This window comes from Rhinolophus sinicus, chromosome 3 (genome assembly GCF_057876585.1).
Source record: "Rhinolophus sinicus isolate RSI-liver-muscle chromosome 3, RSI-T2T, whole genome shotgun sequence".
NCBI classification, from domain to species: domain Eukaryota; kingdom Metazoa; phylum Chordata; class Mammalia; order Chiroptera; family Rhinolophidae; genus Rhinolophus; species Rhinolophus sinicus.
Window position 1 is genome coordinate 51,885,478 of NC_142503.1, and position 19,281 is coordinate 51,904,758.

General features: G+C 36.1%; 1 protein-coding gene across 1 annotated transcript in view; it reads left to right on the forward strand.

The window, feature by feature from the left end:
- Positions 1 to 1,934: 1,934 nt before the first annotated feature.
- Positions 1,935 to 19,281, forward strand: part of FAM151B (family with sequence similarity 151 member B) — a 33,415-nt gene continuing 16,068 nt past the window's right edge. Inside the window, exons 1-3 of the mRNA XM_019728208.3 lie at positions 1,935 to 2,140; positions 7,420 to 7,545; positions 13,415 to 13,580. Of these exons, the coding sequence (XP_019583767.1) occupies positions 2,116 to 2,140; positions 7,420 to 7,545; positions 13,415 to 13,580 (317 nt within the window). The 5' untranslated portion in view covers positions 1,935 to 2,115. The remainder of the gene's footprint in view (positions 2,141 to 7,419; positions 7,546 to 13,414; positions 13,581 to 19,281) is intronic.

The following is a 19,281-nucleotide window of genomic DNA, read 5'->3' on the forward strand; positions in this document are numbered from 1 at the left end:
TCAAAAAAGGTTAGCAATATTATTGCAACAAGTTTGGGAACATAATTGTCAGACCTTGTATATTTCTTTCCTGGACTATTTTCAAGCAAATCTCAGACATCATCATTTCATGCCACGTACTTTAGTATGCAGCTCTAACAAAATGGACAGTAAAAAGTAATTTTAATTGAATCAGATACTATAAAATCTATGAAAATATTGACCTATTGTGATCAATAGCCTATAAAAACTTTTGTACTACAACTGATACCATTGAGAAAGTGAAAAGACAATTTGCAAAAATGGAAGGAGATATTTGCAAATTATCTATTTGTTAAGGGACTTGTAGTCAGACTTTATATTTTTACAATCAACAAAAACCCAAGTAAAAATGAGCAAATGATTTGAATAGACATGTCTCCAAAGAAAAAAATACAAGTAGCCAATAGGCACTTGAAAAATATGCTCAACATTATTAATCACTAGGGAAATGCAAATCAAGACCACAGTGAGATACTACTTCATATCAACTTGGATAGCTGCAATAAACGAAAAAAATAACATAATAACAAGTATTGGTGAGGATGTGAAGAAACTGGAACCCTCATACATTGCTGGCAGTTCCTCAAAAAGTGAAACATAGAGCTACCATATGAACCAGCAGTTCCACTCCTGTCATTAAGGAAATGCAAATCAAATACAAATCAAGCAATTGTATATATCCAAGAGAAATACGTCCACATACTTCCACACAGAACTTGTACATGAATTTTCATAGCATTATTCATTAGTAGCCAAAAAGTGGAAACAATACAAATGTCCATCAACTGATGAATGGGCAAATAAAATGTGTTATACTCAAATGATAGAATTTTATTTGGCCATAAAAAAAGAATAAAGTACTGATGCACACTACAATATGGATGAACCTCGAAAATATTATGCTACGTGAAAGAAGCCAGTCATGAAATGTGCAGAATAGGTAGATCCATAGAAACAGAAAATAGATTACTAGTTACATAGGGCTGGGGAGGAAATGAGTGACTGTCTTGGGGTGATGAACATGTTCTAAAGTTGACTGTGGTGCTGGTTGCACAATTTTGACTATGAATATATTAAATTGTACACTTTAGATGTATGACCTTTTAAATCATTAAGGAAATGCAAATCAAATACAAATCAAGCAATTGTATGTCTCAGTAGAGCTTTCTGAAAATACCACTGAAGTCATTAAAAGTTAGTGTTTTCTGAAACTCAAGGAATCTTTTCGATTAAGCTAGAGAACATTCAGGTAACAGGGAAGCCTGATTGAAGATAGATTTAAATACAACTCAAGTATGTAAGGACTTAAATATATTAAAACCTAAATAGGGCTGGATGAGAAGACTTTGGGTTATGTATCAGGTGATGTATTATTATCCTAATTTTACAACTGACAGAGTGAATTGTATTAGTCACAGAACCAGAAAATGCCACTGCTGTGTTGCTAATTCTGATAAATCTGACGTGGCTGGCGCCCTTTATCCAGCCCCAGCCTCCCTGCGGGAAGCAGTTGAGGGCAAAGAAGGCAGTGGGAGAATCCTGTTGCTGGGAGTGTTTTCTGAGTCAACGCCGGTAAGAAGAGAAGAACGGGGAGAGAAAACGTTCAAGTTATCAGTTCAGTATCCTTATGCAGAAAACACTCATTTTTATGAAGAAATGATTACATGTCATTTCAGAATGTTACTAAAATTAAGAAGAGAAAATATATCCAACTTCGGAAACTCGTACCCCACCCCAGCAACTGCTTGCAATCTTGGCTCTCACGTTCTGCCTCAGTCTTCCACGACCCGGCTTTTTTGGGGAACTACTGTTTTCTGACTACTTTGTAAAAGAGCAATTAGCGCGATATTTGGCCGGCGGACCCAACCTCGGAGTCTGCGTGCAGGCGAAACTCGAGCCACAGCCTCTGCGCGTGCGCGCCGCTCCACCTCCCTTTCCGCCTCCGCTTGGGAAGCTCCAGCTCACGCAGCAGTTGGAGGTCGCTCGTCTGTCTGCGGTCTGTGGTCTGAGTCGGGTTTTCACGCCACCTGTGACGGGTCGCTGGCGGGGGGCCCACTGCTCAGCGCCTGCGCTGACTGAGGGCGTCCAGTCACCATGGCAGCGACCCCTGGGGGCCCTGGTAAGCGCCCTCCGGGCTTTGGGTCTGGGACTGGGCTCGACACGATTGGCTTGAAGTCCCGCACTTTCTCCGGCCTCGCGCTTGTGTTTGGGGGCGTTTTGAGAGACTCCTCTGGCAGCACAGCTCCCTTTTTTGCATCCTGGGGGTCGGCGTTCTTAGCGCGCCCACAATGGATTGGCTGCTGTGGCCATTAAGAGAAAAGCGTTTGGTGCAGCTAAGAACTGAAAGAATATTGTGCTCCATTTTAAAATGATTTTTTTTTTTTTTTTTTTTTTTTTTTTTAGATATTTTAGGTTTATAGGGAAATCGGGAGAAACAGATTCTCCGTATGTCCCCTACCTGGACACAGGCGTAGCGTCCCCATTATCAGTGTCCCCCAAGAGCGTTACAGTGTGAACGTGCATTGACACATGATAACCCCCCAAAGTCCATAGTTTACCACAGGGTTCATTCTTGGGTTTACATTCTATGGGTTTAGACAAATGTATAATGACATGTATCCACGATTATGGTCTAATACAAAGTATGTTACCACACCCCTACCCATCCCTGATAATCAGTGATATTTTACTGTCTCCATAGTTTTCCCTTATCCAGAATGTCATATAGTCGGAATCATACATTACGTAGCCTTTTCAGATTGGCTTCTTTTACATAGTAATATGTGCTTAAGGTCTTTTTAAGGCTTGATAGCTCAGTTCTTTTTAGCATCAAATGATATTCCATTTGTGGATGTACCACAGTTTACCCATTCACCTGTTGAAGAACATCTTGGTTTTGGCAATTATGAATGAAGCTGCTATAAACATCTGTGTGCAGGTTTTTATGTGGACATAAGGTTTCAGCTCCTTTGGGTAAATATCAAGGAGTGTAGTTGCTGGGTCATATGGTAAGAGTATGTTTAGTTTTATAAGAAGCTGCCAAACTATCCTCCAAAGTGGTTGTATCATTTTGCATTTGCACCAGCAATGAATGAGATTTCCTCTTGCTCCACATCTTCACCAGCATTTGGTGGTGTCAGTGTTCTGGGATTTGACCATTCTAATAGGTGTGGAGTTGGACCTTGTTTTAACTTGCATTTTTCTTATGGCATGTGATTTGGAACACCTTTTCATATGCCTACCATCTATTTATCTTACATGGTGAGGTGTTTGTTAAGGTTTTGACCCATTTTTTAAATTGGATTTTCTTATTGTAGAGCTTTAAAAATTATTTGTATATTTTGGATAACAGTCCTTTATCATATGTATCTTTTGCAAATATTTTCTCCCAGTTTGTGGCTTTTTTTACTCTTGACATTGTCTTCCTCAGAGCAGAAGTTTTTCATTTAAATGAAGTCCAGCTTATCCATTATTTCTTTCATGAATGTTGCCTTTGGTATGTATCTAAAAAGTCGTTGCTCCACCCAAGGTTATCTAGGTTTTCTCTGTGTTATCTTCTAGGAGTTTTATAATTTTGCATTTTACATTTAGGTCTATGATCCATTTTGAGTTAATTTTTGTGAAGGGAGTAAGGTCTGTTTCTAGATTCATTTTTTACATGTGGATGTCCAGTTATCCCAGTACCATTTGTTGAAAAGAGTGTCTTTGCTTCATTGTATTACCTTTGGTCCTTTGTCAAGGATCAATTGACTCTCTTTGTGGAGGTCTGTTTCGGGGCTCTTCATTCTGTTCCACTGGTCTGTCTATTCTTTCACCAGTACTACACTGTCTTGATTACTATAGCTTTATAGTAAGTCTTGATGTTGGATAGTGTCATTACTTTGTTCTCCTTCAATATTGTGTTGGCTCTTCTGGGTTTTTTTGTCCTCCATATAAATGTTAAAATCATTTTGTCAATATCCACAAAATAACTTGGTGGCATTTGATTAGGATTGCTTGAATCTATAGATCAAGTTGGGAAGAACTGACATCTTGACAATATTGAGTCTTTCTATTCATGAACATGGAATATCTCTCCATTTATTTAGTTCTTTGATTTCATTCATCAGAGTTTTGTAGTTTCCCTCATACAGATCTTGTACATACTCGTCTTTTGTTAGATTTATACCTGTGTTTCAGGGGTTTTTTGGTGCTAATGTGAATGGTATTGTTTTTCATTTCAAATTCCATGTGTTCATTACTGGTAAGTAGGAAAGCAATTGACTTTCATACATTAACCTTATATCCTTCAACCTTTTTCAGATTAAAATTTTTCCTGATTATAAACAATACATGCCCAGTATAGAATATTTATAGAGTATATTGAAGTAGGCAAAAATTCATGTATTGTCAATACTCAGAGGCACCACTAATAACTTTTTGGTATATTTTCTAACAATTCTGACTTTTAAGAAAATATAGTTAAGCTCATAGTATATATGCCACCATATACTACTATATATCTCTTATTTTTCTCCCATTTTTTTAAACAAAGTAGTTTATTAAAGCATTAGTTTTTAGTGGCTCAAACAACACAGATTTATTATAGTTCTGGAGGTCAGAAGTATGAAGTGGGTCTCACTGAGCTATAAAATCCAAGTGTCGGGAGGCATGGCTGCATTTTCTCTGGAGACTCTAGGAGAATATCCGTGTTCTTGCCTTTATCATCCTCTAGAGACTGCTTGAGTTCTTGGTTCATGATCTCTTCCTCCAGTTTCAAAGCCTGCAATGACTAGTTGAGTCTTTCTGATACTGCATCACTCTGACACTGACTCACTCTTCTGCCTCCCTCTTTCACTTACAAGGATCCTGTGATTACACTGGGCCCACCTGGATAATCTAGGCAACTATCCCCACCTCAAAGTCAGCAGATTAGCAAACTTAATTCCATCTATAATCTTAATTCCCCCTTGCTAAATAATCTAACTTAGTCACAGTTTGCAGGGATTAGGACATAGACATCTTTGGGAGGTCATTATTCTTCCTGCTACGGTACCTATACATGTTGTCTTCACCTTGCTTTTTTCCCCGCGTAACATATCTTTGAGAGTATATCATTACACATAGACTTGCCTCTTTTTAATGGCTGCATAATGTTCCATTGCATAGATATACCATAATTTATTTAGTGAATTCACTGTTGGTGGATATTTAAGTTATTTTTCACTCTTGTGCTATTACAAACAATACTGCAATAAATATCCTTGTATCAGATGTCATGTCCCACATATAAGCATATATGTTTATGGATAAATTTATGAAAACCTATGAAAATGGAATTTCTGGGTCACAGGGTAGATATATTTTTCTTCTTAAAAAACGTTTTTCTTTTTTGCTTCTTATTGAGATAATTTGCATACCATGCAATTCACTCATTTAAAGCATGTAATTCAGTGGTTTTTAGTATATTCAGAGTTATGTAACAATCACCACAGTCAATTTTAGAACATTTTCATCACCACAAAAAGATGTAAAAAATATGGGAGGGGAAATATGTGAATTCTACTTTTAGCTGATTGTTTTTTCTGTAAACCTAAAACTGCTCCCCCAAAAGTCTTACTTTAAAAAATTGCAAATAATTTTGCCTTTCTATTAACCCTATTTTTAGAGTTGTAGCCTACTTAAAATAATAATAATATACTAAATCCTAGATAATTGGAGTCTTCTTAAATTCTGTGTGTGTATATATATATATATGTATGTATCTATATAAATATACATACATATATATATAGTTGTGGCTAAGTATAAGGTAGCAGTTTCATTCATTAACAGGTCAAGGAGAACTTTTTACTTAAAAATTTAAAATTTCTGGAGTCATGGTATGGTATTTTATTATTAATGTGTACGACGCTCTTATAAAAATTTTGATGTGTCCACAAGGTGCTGTGGACACATCCATAATGCACCATTAGCTAACATTTAGTTTTTTTCTGGTAACATGCATGATTACCATTTTTGTGAGTCTTTTGGTGTATCTCAAAAACTTCATTCTGAACAGCCAGATCAGTTATATATTTTATCTTGACCATATACTATGATTTAATTATTTTCCCATTGTTGGACATTTCTGTTGTAGCCAGTAATTAATGTGCCTTCTAAAAATGCTTAACTTAAATACTGAAAAAAATGATGGCCACATATTTTCATTTAAGAGTGACTGTATTGCACATACTAAATTGGGCCACGTGTTTTGGGTGGGGGACTGCTTGGGGGATAGTGGGTGCTACAGCTCATTCTCTCCTTTCTTAATTTTGTAGCCCAACATGGAGAGTGGTTGCTAAGTTTCATGCACGTTAGTTAGAAGTTATCTTTAACGCCCCTCCATTCTCTAATTAAATTTTACTTTTTCTCAAAGTCTTACCACCAGTTAATGATGGCCATTTTTAGTATTTTAACTGTTAACTGTAAGGTAGAGTTAGTAAGCAAATAATTAACAGAAGACACAATCTCCTGCATAGGCAATTTGCAGCCACTGGGTAGGCACTTATATATGTTTAAAAAAATGCACAGGAATTAGGGAGGTAAGATTATGGTTAACTGTTTTCACTGTTCTCATTGTTATACTGGGACATGGCAGAATTTTGAGTAGACCTAGATTCCAGTGTTTTAGTCTCAGTTACCTCACATTTTAATGCTTAAGTCAGAGAAAATCTGGTCTGCCAAAAAGCAGTTGATAGATGTTATAGAGATGGAGAATTATATATATTTGTACGTGCTAGATAAATCTGTTAATATTAACTCAGGAGTTTACTTAGTCACTCACATAAATGTTGCTGAGACTCATAATCTGAAAGTAAATATGTTTAAATGTGTAATTTAAGATTCTAAATTAAATGTGTAATTTAAGTAAATATGCTTAAATGTGTAATTTAAAATTCCAAATTGTTAATATAAATATAGAATGGGGCTTCAGGTGGAGAAAATGATTACATTGTACACAATTTAAAGTTTTTAATATAGCTTTAGTTTTACATATATTTTACTAATTTATGGGGCTTGGAGAGGATGTGAAATTCCTGCTTTAAAAATATCTGCTTCTTACCAGTCTGTTTTTTCCGGCATTCTTTTTCATGCTTCTGAGGTTCATACTATCCTATATGTTTACTAATTATTAATTACATCTTACATGTATATACATGTGTATATATGTGTGTTTATATATATGTATATATATATATATATATAATGCCTGCCACATCATAATACTTGTTCTCAGTTTTTAAGAACTTGTGTTTTTCCCAGTTTAATTACTTTATTATTTTATTTCAATATATGCTGTGCCCTTTTTTATAAAAAATAAAAATTTACCCCATAAAAACCAATCTGTTCTTTTTAATATAAATGCTGTTATTTTAGGATCTTGGAGTGAAAATATACTGGAATATTTTCTGAGAAATAACCAGATCACAACAGAAGATGGCGCCCAGATCACCTGGTATCACGCCGCCAACCACAAGGCACAAGTGGAGGAGGCACTGAAAAGTAAGTCAGTACAGTTACTTGTGTTTACACGGGATACTAGATGAATTCAACTTTTTTTTTTCTATCTGAACATGTTTGCCAGGTACCAGAGACTTAGATGATCTAAGTGTAAATTCAGGCTGACATAAACATTTTTATAAAGGATCTCATTTTGTTTACTAAATGAACAAATTCGCATAATAGAGGCATCTTCTTATTTTCCAGAAGTGATTTGCCTTTTCTATGTCTTATTTGAGACTCTCATATATTATTACACTTGCTTACATATTGTAGTGGTTTGAGAAAAAATTTTAAGATCAGGGTTGTGTGTCTTACATATTTTTCTGTCTTTCACAGTGTACTAAGGAGCGGCTCAGTAAACATTTGTTGAGTGGCTGGATGAAGCCATTGTGTATTGATTTATGATTAATTGCCGTGGGCCGAATTTAGGCCTAGGCTGGAAACCAAGCCTTTTGGTTTATTAACTCATTCTGGAATCATATATTTTTATCTCCCCTCATTATATAACAGATGAACATTATAGCATTTTCTCAGCCTTTTCCTAGGAAGTACCCCTATTGACTGTTTCAGCAGAGGAGAAGGAAAACCTATCACCAGAGGGCTGGGTCATAGCTTGAAATGATCTGGTCCAACAAGGAAAATTCCTTTAAGTCCTATGTTTTATTTCAAAATGTATGTTTTTTTCTTTTGCATCCTACTCAATTATATATCTGGATAATGTATCTGAATATGTATTTCTTTTTTTTTTTATTAGTTTCAGGTGCACAAAACAATGTAATAGTTAGACATTTATCATTTATATCCCTCACACAGTGACAACCTCCCTCCCCCCCATCCACTATCCCTCTGACATCGCACAGAGCCATTACATTTCCACTGTCTCTATTCCTAATGCTGTACTCTGCTTCTTGTAGTTGACATTCCTTATTGTTCAGCTTCAGCTTCAGGTGTACAGTGCAGTGATCAGGCATCTACATCATCCCTGAGGTGGTCTCCCTAATGAGACAAGTGTCCATCAGATACCCTACAAAATCTTTACAACATTATTGATTACATTCCCCAAATTGACTTTCGTTTCCCCGTGGCAATCTTGTGGTTACCGACTATGCTTTCTAATCCCCTCACCTTCCCATTTCTTTTATTGTAAAGATACTGTTTTAAATTGCTTTTCTTTCTTCCTCAAAGGGGGGAACTTTGTCTAGTTTAATATCGAATCCCTGATACCTAAAACAGTACCTGGCACATAATCACTGCACAGTGATTATTTAATAAATGAATTTTGGCAAAAGCAATGCTTCAGGAAGAAGTTGATCCATACTTGCCAGGAGCTGGCGGGAGTAGGGAATAGGGAATGAATGCTAATGAGTACAGGGTTTTTCTTTTGGGCATAAGGAAACTTTTCTGGAATTAGATAGTGATAATCGTTGCACAACCTTCTGAATACTCTAAAGACCATTAAATGGTAAACTTTACAAGGGTGAATTTTATAGTATATAGATTATATATCAATTTAAAAAATGGAAAAAAGGAAGCCACACAAGCTTCTTCAACCATGTGAACAGTTCATCTTTGGCAGAGCGCTAGAAGCTGTTTGGACAACACCTGGATATTGCTTAGAATTTCATTTGTACAGAGCAAAGGGAGTATAAAATTGTGTGGTTGGCTTTCATATCTCATTCTGTACTTTATCTCATTATAGCCAAAAGAACCTAAATATGATCTAGCCTAGGAAAGAGAGATATAACAAGACACTATTAGCTGCTTACCCCATCCCCTTTCTTCTGGAGAGGACTCAGTTTTATTAAGGTATCCATCTCTGCCCCATACAACCGCGTGGAAGCTGCCCTCTTTTCTATTCTAAGGATGGGTTAGAATTAATCAGTACTTGGAATTCCCTTGATGATTCATGTTTCCATGTTAGGCAGGTGATCTAACCTGGCTCAGTCAGACCCAAGGAAAGTATAATACTGAAACCTATAATTACTGAAGAAGAGGTCTATCTTAAACTAAACATGTGAATATGAAAGGATGTAGCCCCCATGACATCGGTAGCCATCTTACAATCATAATAGAATGATCAGCCATAAGATGAACACAAAATAAGGGCAGTGGAAAATAGAGACATAAAGACCTTGATAATATCACTGAGCTGCTGATTATACCACACCTGGAGCCCACCCTACCTCTTGACTCCCAGTTATATAAGATGATAAGTTCCTTTATTAGCTTGAATCTGAATTTCTGTTAGCTTGTGGCCAGAAGCATCTAGTAGATACACGACTCAACCCTAATTTGGCAGATCATTTTCCCTGCTTCTACTTTTGCTCCTGTCCGGTTCATTTTCCACCCAGCCTCCAAAGTGGTGTTTTTAAACATACATCAGGCCTTTTTTTTTGCCCAAAACCCTTTAATGTTATTCCTTTTAAAATCCTTAATATAACTATAGATGGGAACTCATTTAGTTCCACCACTCTGGCTTCCAGGAAAGAGTTTTCCCTAAATGCTTTGGCCTCTTGCCTCACTGATTATTTTCTTTTCACAGAGGTAAAGAGAGTGTTTAGGTTTGTGCTTTTGACTGGGTGGAGCTGATGTATGAAAGGTACTGGGCAAAGGAGTACGCTCCTCTCTCTTCTTCCACCTGGACAGTGGGTATTTGTATAAGCCGGAACTTTGCTTCCCTAGGTTTTGGCATGCTCATTTAGCTCTCAACCAAGCTGCATCCTCTGACCTAGCTGTGTAGCTGATGAAGGTAATACTGTGAGCCCCATCTGCCAGCGTGGCTATTTTATTTCTCAGAACCCATGTGGAGAATGGGTGCTACCATGTTTCCCAAAAATAAGACCGGGTCTTATATTAGTTTTTGTTCCAAAAGACGCATTTGGGCTTATGTTCAGGGGATGTCATCCTGAAAAATCATGCTAGGGCTTGTTTTCTGCTTAGGTCTTATTTTCAGCGAAACACGGTATTCATTGGAGTCTTCAAACCACCTCAAACCTGTAAAGCCCTGCATAGACTGGCTTATTTCTCCAGCTTCACCTGTCACAGGGTTCTGACATTCCAGTTATTCTGTCCTTATAGTTTCTCATATGGCTAAGTCCTTTTCCTCCTCGGGCCATCATAAATATGCTTTCCTGGAATGTTCTCTCCCCACACTTTGCCTGGCTAATCTCTTACACGTCCTTGGGTATCAGCTGAATTCCCACTTCCCCAAAGACTTTCTGACCCCAGAATCAAAACTCAAGGGTATTCCTTGTACTTTTCCTCATATGTGGCCTTTTGTGACTGTCTTCTTTCACTTAGCATGTTTTCAGGATCCATCTATGTTATAACGTAGCGGGAGTGTCAAAAAAATGTATACAAGTGGACACTTTGGTCAATGTTGCTCAAGCAGTAGTTTGCCGTAATTAGAAGTGTCTGGACACTGATGGTAACCACTTTGAGCAGCTCTTGTAATTGCAGAAGTCAAATGAGACTTGTATTCATCTTTTGTTATGGGTATATATTGAGTATTACAATTTTAATACAGTTTCCTTTTCTTAAACTTTATATATATGTGTGTATATATATATATATATATATATATATATATATATATATATATATATATTTTTTTTTTTTTTTTTTTGGGCACCCTCTGTATATCAGTACTTCATTCATTTTGGAGGCTGAATAATATTGATTGTATGGTTACACTATGTTTTTATTACCCATTTTGGTTTGTTTCCATTTTTTGTTTACTATAAATAATGCTGCTATAAACAATTGTATACAGATTTTGTGAGTACACATGCTTTCACTTCCCTTGTATTATGTGTCTAGGAGCGGAATTGCAAGGTCACATGGTAACTCTTATGTTTAATTTTTTGAGGAACGGCCAGACTTTTCTAAAGCAGCTGTATCTTTCTACATTCCTACTAGCAGGAGGAATGAGGGTTTGGAATTCTCCACTTCCTTGTTAACACTCACTGTCTGTCTTTTCAGTATAGCCATCCTAACGTGTGTGAATTGGTATTTCATTGTTTGGATTTTCATTTCCCTAAAGCCTAATGATATTGATCATCTCTTCATTTTTTGGAAAATGGTCCATTTGCTTATTGGGTAATGGCCCATATTTGCAGCTGAGTGGTCTTTTTCAGCTTGTTTCCCACCTGTAGAAATTTAAAAGCCCACAGACCTCTTTTCATTTTGAACTACCTCTGTCTCTTTGGGTTTATGTGCATACAGCTCCATTAAAAGTGTATTAGGGTTTCTGTATGTCAAATTATAAACTGTTCCTTTAATCAAAAACCTCACCCCCAAAACTCTTGGAGGTAAGCGTTTCTCTACTTTGGTCTGCTAGTTAGGGTACTGTGGGGTAGCACCCTTCAGATTCTAGAAGTTTTTTTGTGTAGATGTATGGGTACATGAGGCACCATCTTTCTGAGGTCTTAACAAATGGTCTAGTAGTTGCACCCTTGATTTGATCTTGACCCTGAGGCCAGCTGGCAGCTGGCAGCATCCTGGATTTAACTTTTGGAGTTAAGCTGTCTCTTACTTTGAGATTCTTTTACCAGCTGGAGAGGATAGGTTTTATTTTCTAACTCAATGCAAGTCCTAAATTAGAACTATTCTATATCCTGCTTAAAATCTAACTAGTTAATTATTTAACTCAGCTCTCTCTTCCCATTCTTTATCGTAGGCAGCTAAAAGAAGCCAGTTGGCACGTGCAGCATTCTGCAGGGAAACCTCCTTTGCCAAATCCACAAATTCATTAGGTACCCTCTCTTTCACCAGTTGTTACAAGTGGCAAATGTTGCCAAAAGTTTCACCACTGTATAAAACAGGTGGTCTGTTCTCAAGCTTCCAATGAAAATTTCCTCATTGCTCTTACAGCTTCCTTAACAGTGCACCCCTGCCTTTCTAGAATCCGCCAGATCCTAAAGCCAGTGTTACATGTTGCAGGTTTTTATGGCAGTGCTCTACTTCTAGATAACTATTTCTGTTTGTGATAAACCATGTGATAAACTACCCCCAAACTTTGTGTCTTAAAATAACAGATATATTATTTCTCATGATTTTGTGAGTTTAGCTGATCGGTTGTTCTTTTCTGTTCTATGTGGTGTAGGCTGGGGACACTCATGTTACTGTCCTCAGTAATCTTGCCTGAACTTCTTTGCTTAGTGGCTGGCTTACTAGAGGATGAAAGCAGAAGCTGCTAGGCCTTTTAAGGGCTAGACCTATTACTGACAGTTTTGTTTCCATTATCTTCTTTGGGTCAAGCAAGTCACAAGACCAGCCCAGACTCAAGGGGAGAAGAAAGTCATGAGAAGAAAAATATGTCTGTATGGGAGGACTTGTTGCCAATCGTCTTTGGAGTAGGCCTACCATGGCCTCCTAAACACGTTCACACTCAAGTGACCGGTGAGGCTTATTGGCTTGTCCAGGGATGTGTACTTTTAAATAGTAAAGTTTTAAGTCACAGAACGGAATCTGTAACATTGGATTTCAAACTTAAGCAATAAATAGCTGTAGTTGCTAATTTGAGGAGTGAGAAGGAAAAAAGGACTATTTTTATTCTCAGAAACTTAAGCAAGTAGTTATTAAGCCTCCCTTTGTTTACTCACTTTACTATGTACTGGGAAGAAAGTAAACAATATGACAATAGCTTAAGAGCTGTGTGATCTAGGGAAAGATATTTAACTCCTCACCACCTGTGTGCTCATCTGGAAAAAATGACAACATATAAAGACCTAGCACAGTACCTGGCACTTAGTACTTACTCACTAAGTGTTAGTTTTCTGTCCTTCCTTTCATCTTTATCACAAGGATACTGGCATGGCATCTCCTGCAGTCCCTGTTTTGTTAGCATTAACTTCTTTTATTTGGACAGGTACTGCTCACATGATAGAGGCTGATGTCCTTCTTCCAAGTGATGGGTCAGAACATGGCCAACCAATCATGGCCCATCCTCCTGAAACACACAGTGATAATACTCTACAGGAATGGCTGACTGAAGTCATGAAAAGCAATAAAGGCATCAAGCTGGATTTCAAGAGGTATTGGTCAAATATGTTCAATCTTTGGTTGTTACCGAATAACTTTGGGGAAAGAAATTAATAGCCTCATATATCTATGCTTAACTAACTAACTTTGTACTTTTATCTGAATTGAAAATGGAATTGTGCGCTAATATGTTTCAGGAATGGACCTAAGAACGAGTGAGTTGTTTGCTTGAATTATTTCTTGGGGATCATCTGAGGCTAAAATTAAATTAAGTTTATAAAATAATTTATTATATGTGACTATTGTGATAACAGAAGAGTAAATTTAAAGTGCTACTTTCATTAAAAGTAGTTCAGGAGAGAGAGAGTTGAGAACATGTTGGGGTGGTTAACGCATATCCTACTTGATTTATGTTGTTATATTTGTGTACACGGAATCATTTAGAATTTTCTATACCTGAAATGTTACCTAAAAATAGTATTTGGGAGGCATTGATGATGAAGAGCAAGTTTAAGTATCATTTCTCTCCTAGTGGTTAGCATAGGGGATTTTACTTTTATGGTATTTTGGCAGTATAAAAATTATAGGTAAACCTAGGAATATGTTGTGACACCACAAAACCTTAACCATAAGTCCCTGAAGGCAACTTCTATGAACGTCTAGGATTTGTGTTAAACCTACCCCATCTCTGAACAATATTTTCATATTGAATTATCTCAAGAATTAATAAAGATTTGGAAACCTTTCTTGTAGCGTTATTAAAATGTTTCTAATCATTTGTTGTGGGGCTAAATATACCGCTAAACTTCATTATATTGTTGGGGAATGAAAGAGCTACTTAAAATGGAAAAGCTTTTAGAGTGGTGAATGGTCCAATTCCATTTTATTGACAAAGAAATTTAGTCCCAGAGAGATTAAGTGATTTACCCAAGGACAACAGCTGAACTTGACATCTGAGCTAGGACTAGATCCCTGGTTTCCTGGAACCACTTCTCGGTACCATGAAACAAAGCATTTGATCTTTAATGCTTGACTCAAAGTTTAGATCTCCTTGTCTTTTCATGTGCTTAGCTTTTTGTATGCTTACTATTGTAATTTGAATCTTTCCCTGTGATACATTCTTTGGCTCCTCACCAGTCAAATCAGCTCGTTCATTCCTAAACACTGACAGCTACCTAAAAGGGCTGAGCCACGTAAAAAAGATTTGTAGGCTTTGGTCATAACATATTTGAACAGAGCTGCCAGTCTGATTAGAGAGTTCATACTCTGAACCAGAACTCTGCACTTACCTGTGTAAGCATAGCTGAATCTGTTAGTCAGGTTTTACTTGTTCTTGTATTATACCTCTTAAGATATTTTGTTTAGTAAACAAATAATAACTAAGTCCTATATGATGATTTTTAAATTCTATGTGGAGTTTTAGCAAACTCCTGTTTTGGCAAAAAATTATTTTCTCTTAGGATATAATTTTAAATAGTTTATTGCAATTTTAAGTATGATTATTTTGTCACCCCCAATTTCTAAATGAGATTTAATAGGAAAATAGGATGTGAAACTCAGAATTTTGACTTACAAGTAAGTCTTGAGGGGGGAAAAAAGCCTACTTTATAAAAATTAAATTGATATTTTTTCCTAGGGATTTAAAAAAGTACTAAGCAAAGAGAAATTTTAGATAATATTCTGATCAGGTCTTCTCTCTTCAAATGATCAAATTGACAAACCTTTTAGCAGTTCTTTATGGGAAACTTAATACAAATATGTGTAAGAATTGAGAATGTTATCCACTGGTATTTTTAATTAAAAATACATGGAATTTGGAAAATCTAAATAGACCTATCAACAATAAGGCAATTGAAACAATCATCCAAAACCTTGCCAAAAGCAAAAATCCCAGACCAGATGGTTTCACTAGAGAATTTTACCAAACATTCAAAGACGATTTAATATCTGTTCTCCTCAAACTCTTCCAAAAAATTGAAGAAGAGGCAATACTTCCTAACTAATTTTATGAGGCCAACATTACCCTGATACCAAAACCTGGTAAGAATAATACAAAAAAAAAGAAAACTACAGACCAGTATCTCTGAGGAATACAGATAACAAAAATTCTAAACAAAATACTAGCAAATTGAATACAACAATACATTAAAAAAATTATACGTTGTGACCAAGTTCACTCCAGGAGCACAAGGATGGTTCAACATATGCAAATAGATCAGTGTGATACACAACATAAACAAAATAAAAGATAGAAATCACGTGATGATATTAACAGATACAAAAAAAGCATTTGACAAGATGCAACATCCATTTATGATTAAAACACTTAATAAAATGGGTATAGAAGGAAAGTACTTCAACCTAATAAAGGCCATAAATGACAAACGATCAGCTAATATCATACTTAATGGTGAAAAACTGAAAGCTTTTACTCTAAAATCAGGAATAAGACAGGGTTGCTCCCTGTCACCACTGTTACTCAACATAGTATTGGAAGTCATTGCCATAGCAGTCAGGCAAGAAAAAGAAATAAAAGGAATCCAAATTAGGCATGAAGAACTTAAATTGTCACTTTTTACAGATGACATGATTCTTTATACAGAAAACCCTGAAGATTTTACCAAAACACTGTTAGAAACAGTAAATGAATGCAGTAAAGTTGCTGGCTACAAAATCAATGTACAAGTCAAAAATCCATTGATTCCTATGTACTAACAATGAAATTTCAGACAAAGAAATGAAAAAAACAATTCCTTTTGCAATTGCAACAAAAAGAATAAAATACCTAGGAATAAGCTGTAACACATTTTTAAAAGAAATTGACAAAGACACAGAGTGGAAAGATATTCGTGTTCATAGATGGAAGAATCAATATAGTTAAAATGGCCATATTACCAAAGCAATATACAGATAAAATGCAATCCCCATCAAAATCCCAATGGCATTTTTTTCAAGAAATAGAACAAAAAATCATCAGATTTGTATGAAATCACAAAAGACCCTGAATAGCCAAAACAATGCTAAGAAAAAAAGAATAAGCTGGAAGTATCACACTCCTTGTTTAAGTTGTACTACAAAGTGACAATAATCAAAACAGCATGGTATTGGTAGAAAAACAGACTAATGCACAGACCCATGGAATAATTGAAAACACAGAAATAAACCCACGTATATATGGGTAGATAATTTTTGACAAAGGAGCCAAAAACATACAATGGAGAAAAGAAACCTCTTAAGTAAATGGTGCTGGGAAAATTGGAAAGTGATGTGCAAAAGAATGAAACTACACTGCTGTCTGTCACCATGTACCAAAATTAACTCAAAATAGATAAAAAAAAAAACACACCAAAAAACCTAAACATAAGACCTGAAACAAGAAGTTGCATAGAAGAAAGCATTGGTACTGAACTTATGGACCTTGGGTTCAAAGAGGATTTTATGAATTTGACCCCTAAGGCAAGGGAAGTAAAAGTTAAAGTAAATGACTGGGACTACTGGATCTGACAATTAAGTTTGCAAACTTTTTCCAACAATGTTGTTAACCTTTTTTGGTATCAGAGGGATTATTCATTATAAATTTGTACCAACTGGACAGTTAACCAAGTTTACTATTTGGAAGTGCTGAAAAGGCTGCGTGAAAAACTTAGCCGACCTGAACTTTTCACCAACAATTCATGGCTCTTGCATCACGATGATGCACCAGCTCACACGGCACTGTCTGTGAGGGAGTTTTTAGCCAGTAAACAAATAACTGTATTGTTGCACCCTCCCTACTCACCTGATCTGGCCCCCAGTGACTTCTTTGTTTACCCAAAGATAAAGGAAATATTGAAAGGAAGACATTTTGATGACGTTCAGGACATCAAGGGTAATACGACGACAGCTCTGATGGCCACTCCAGAAAAAGAGCCAAAATTGCTTTAAAGGGTGGACTAGGCTCTGGTGGGTGCATAGCTTCCCAAGGGGAATACTTCGAAGGTGACCATAGTGATATTCAGCAATGAGGTATGTAGCACTTTTTCTAGGATGAGTTTGCAAACTTAATTGTCTTACCTCGTATACCAAACTAAAAGGCTTCTGCACAGCAAAAGAAACCATCAACAAAACAAAGAGGCAGCCGACCAAATAGGAGAAGATATTTGCAAACAACATCTTTGATTAGGGGCTAATATCCAAAATATATAAAGAACTCATACAACTCAACAACAAAAAACCACACAATCCAATTCAAAAAATGGGCAGAGGACCTGAAGAGATACTTCTCCCAAGAAGATATACAAATGGCCAACAGTTATATGAAAAAAATGTTCAACTTCACTAGCTCTTAGGGAAATGCAAATCAAAACCACAATGAGATGATCACCTCATACATGTTAGAATGACTGTCATTCAGATAAGTAATAACAAGTGTTGGAGAGTCTGTGGAGAAAAAGGAACCCTTATACACGGTTGGTGGCAATGTAAGTTGGTACAGCCACTATGGAAAACAATATGGAGGTTCCTCAACAAATTAAGAATAGAATTAACATATGATTCAGCAGTCCCTCTTCTGGGTATCTACCCCAAATAATTTGCAAACATTTATCTGTAAAGACATATGTACTCCAGTGTTTATTGTGGCATTATTCACGGTGGCCAAGATGTGGAAACAACCACAGTGTCCTTTGACAGATGATTAGATAAAGAAGATGTGGTATATATACACAATGGAATACTACTCAGCCATAAGAAAAGATGAAAGACTGCCATTTGCAGCCACGTGGATGGATTTTGAGATTATTATGCTAAGTGAAATAAGTCAGGCAGAAAAAGTCAAGAACCATATGACTTCACTCATGTGGGATATAAAACTGACAGCAACCAAGGAGCAAGACAAATAAACAAAGAAACAAAAACTCATAGACACAGGCAACAGTTTAGTGATTACCAGAGGGTAAGCAGTGGGGGGGGAGTGGTAGAAGAGGGGTAAAGCAAATCAAATGTATGGTGATATATTATAGAAATGTACACTTGAAACCTATATAATTTTACTAACCAATGTTACTCCAATAAATTTAATAAAAAAAGAAATACATGGAATTTATGGATTAATAGGTAGGGATGTATCGTTTTGCAATATTTATAGTATTGAGTTTTCCAGGCCAGTAGCATGGTGTGTTATTCCTTGTAGTATATTTTATATTTTGCTGTTTGGCAAAGTTTGTCCTCAGTCCTTTTTTATTTTTTTCAAACGTGGCTTTTCTTCCACACTCTTTTAGAATTATTTTGTCAAGTTCTAGAAAAATAAGAACTACAACAACAAACCTTTTATTTTCCTTAGAAAGGTTCTATGCTTTTCTTAATATAGATTTTGTTTTTCTTATTTAAGTTTCTATTAAGGGAAAGTATCATTACTTTTTGTATTAGTAGTCTAAAGTCTATATTAGTGACATTTAAAATACATGTGAAATGTGTATTAAATTCTTGCTTCATTGTGTTATGTGGCATAGCTTCTTATGTTTAACTGTACCGTGCTTTGCATATAGTAGACACTTATATAATGGTGGAATTTCAAGTTTGGGGAGAAAATCTGTTTGAGACTAGATATTATCAGATGGAGAAAAAATGTTAAATAGCCCTATGTCAGCTTAGTAAATTGAGAAAGCCTAAAATGTTCCCTATGGAATGTAAACTGGATATTAGTGTTTAGCCCATCCTCTACAGACACCATATTTCTTAATAAATCAGTCTTTTTTGGTAAAAGAGAGGTCAGCG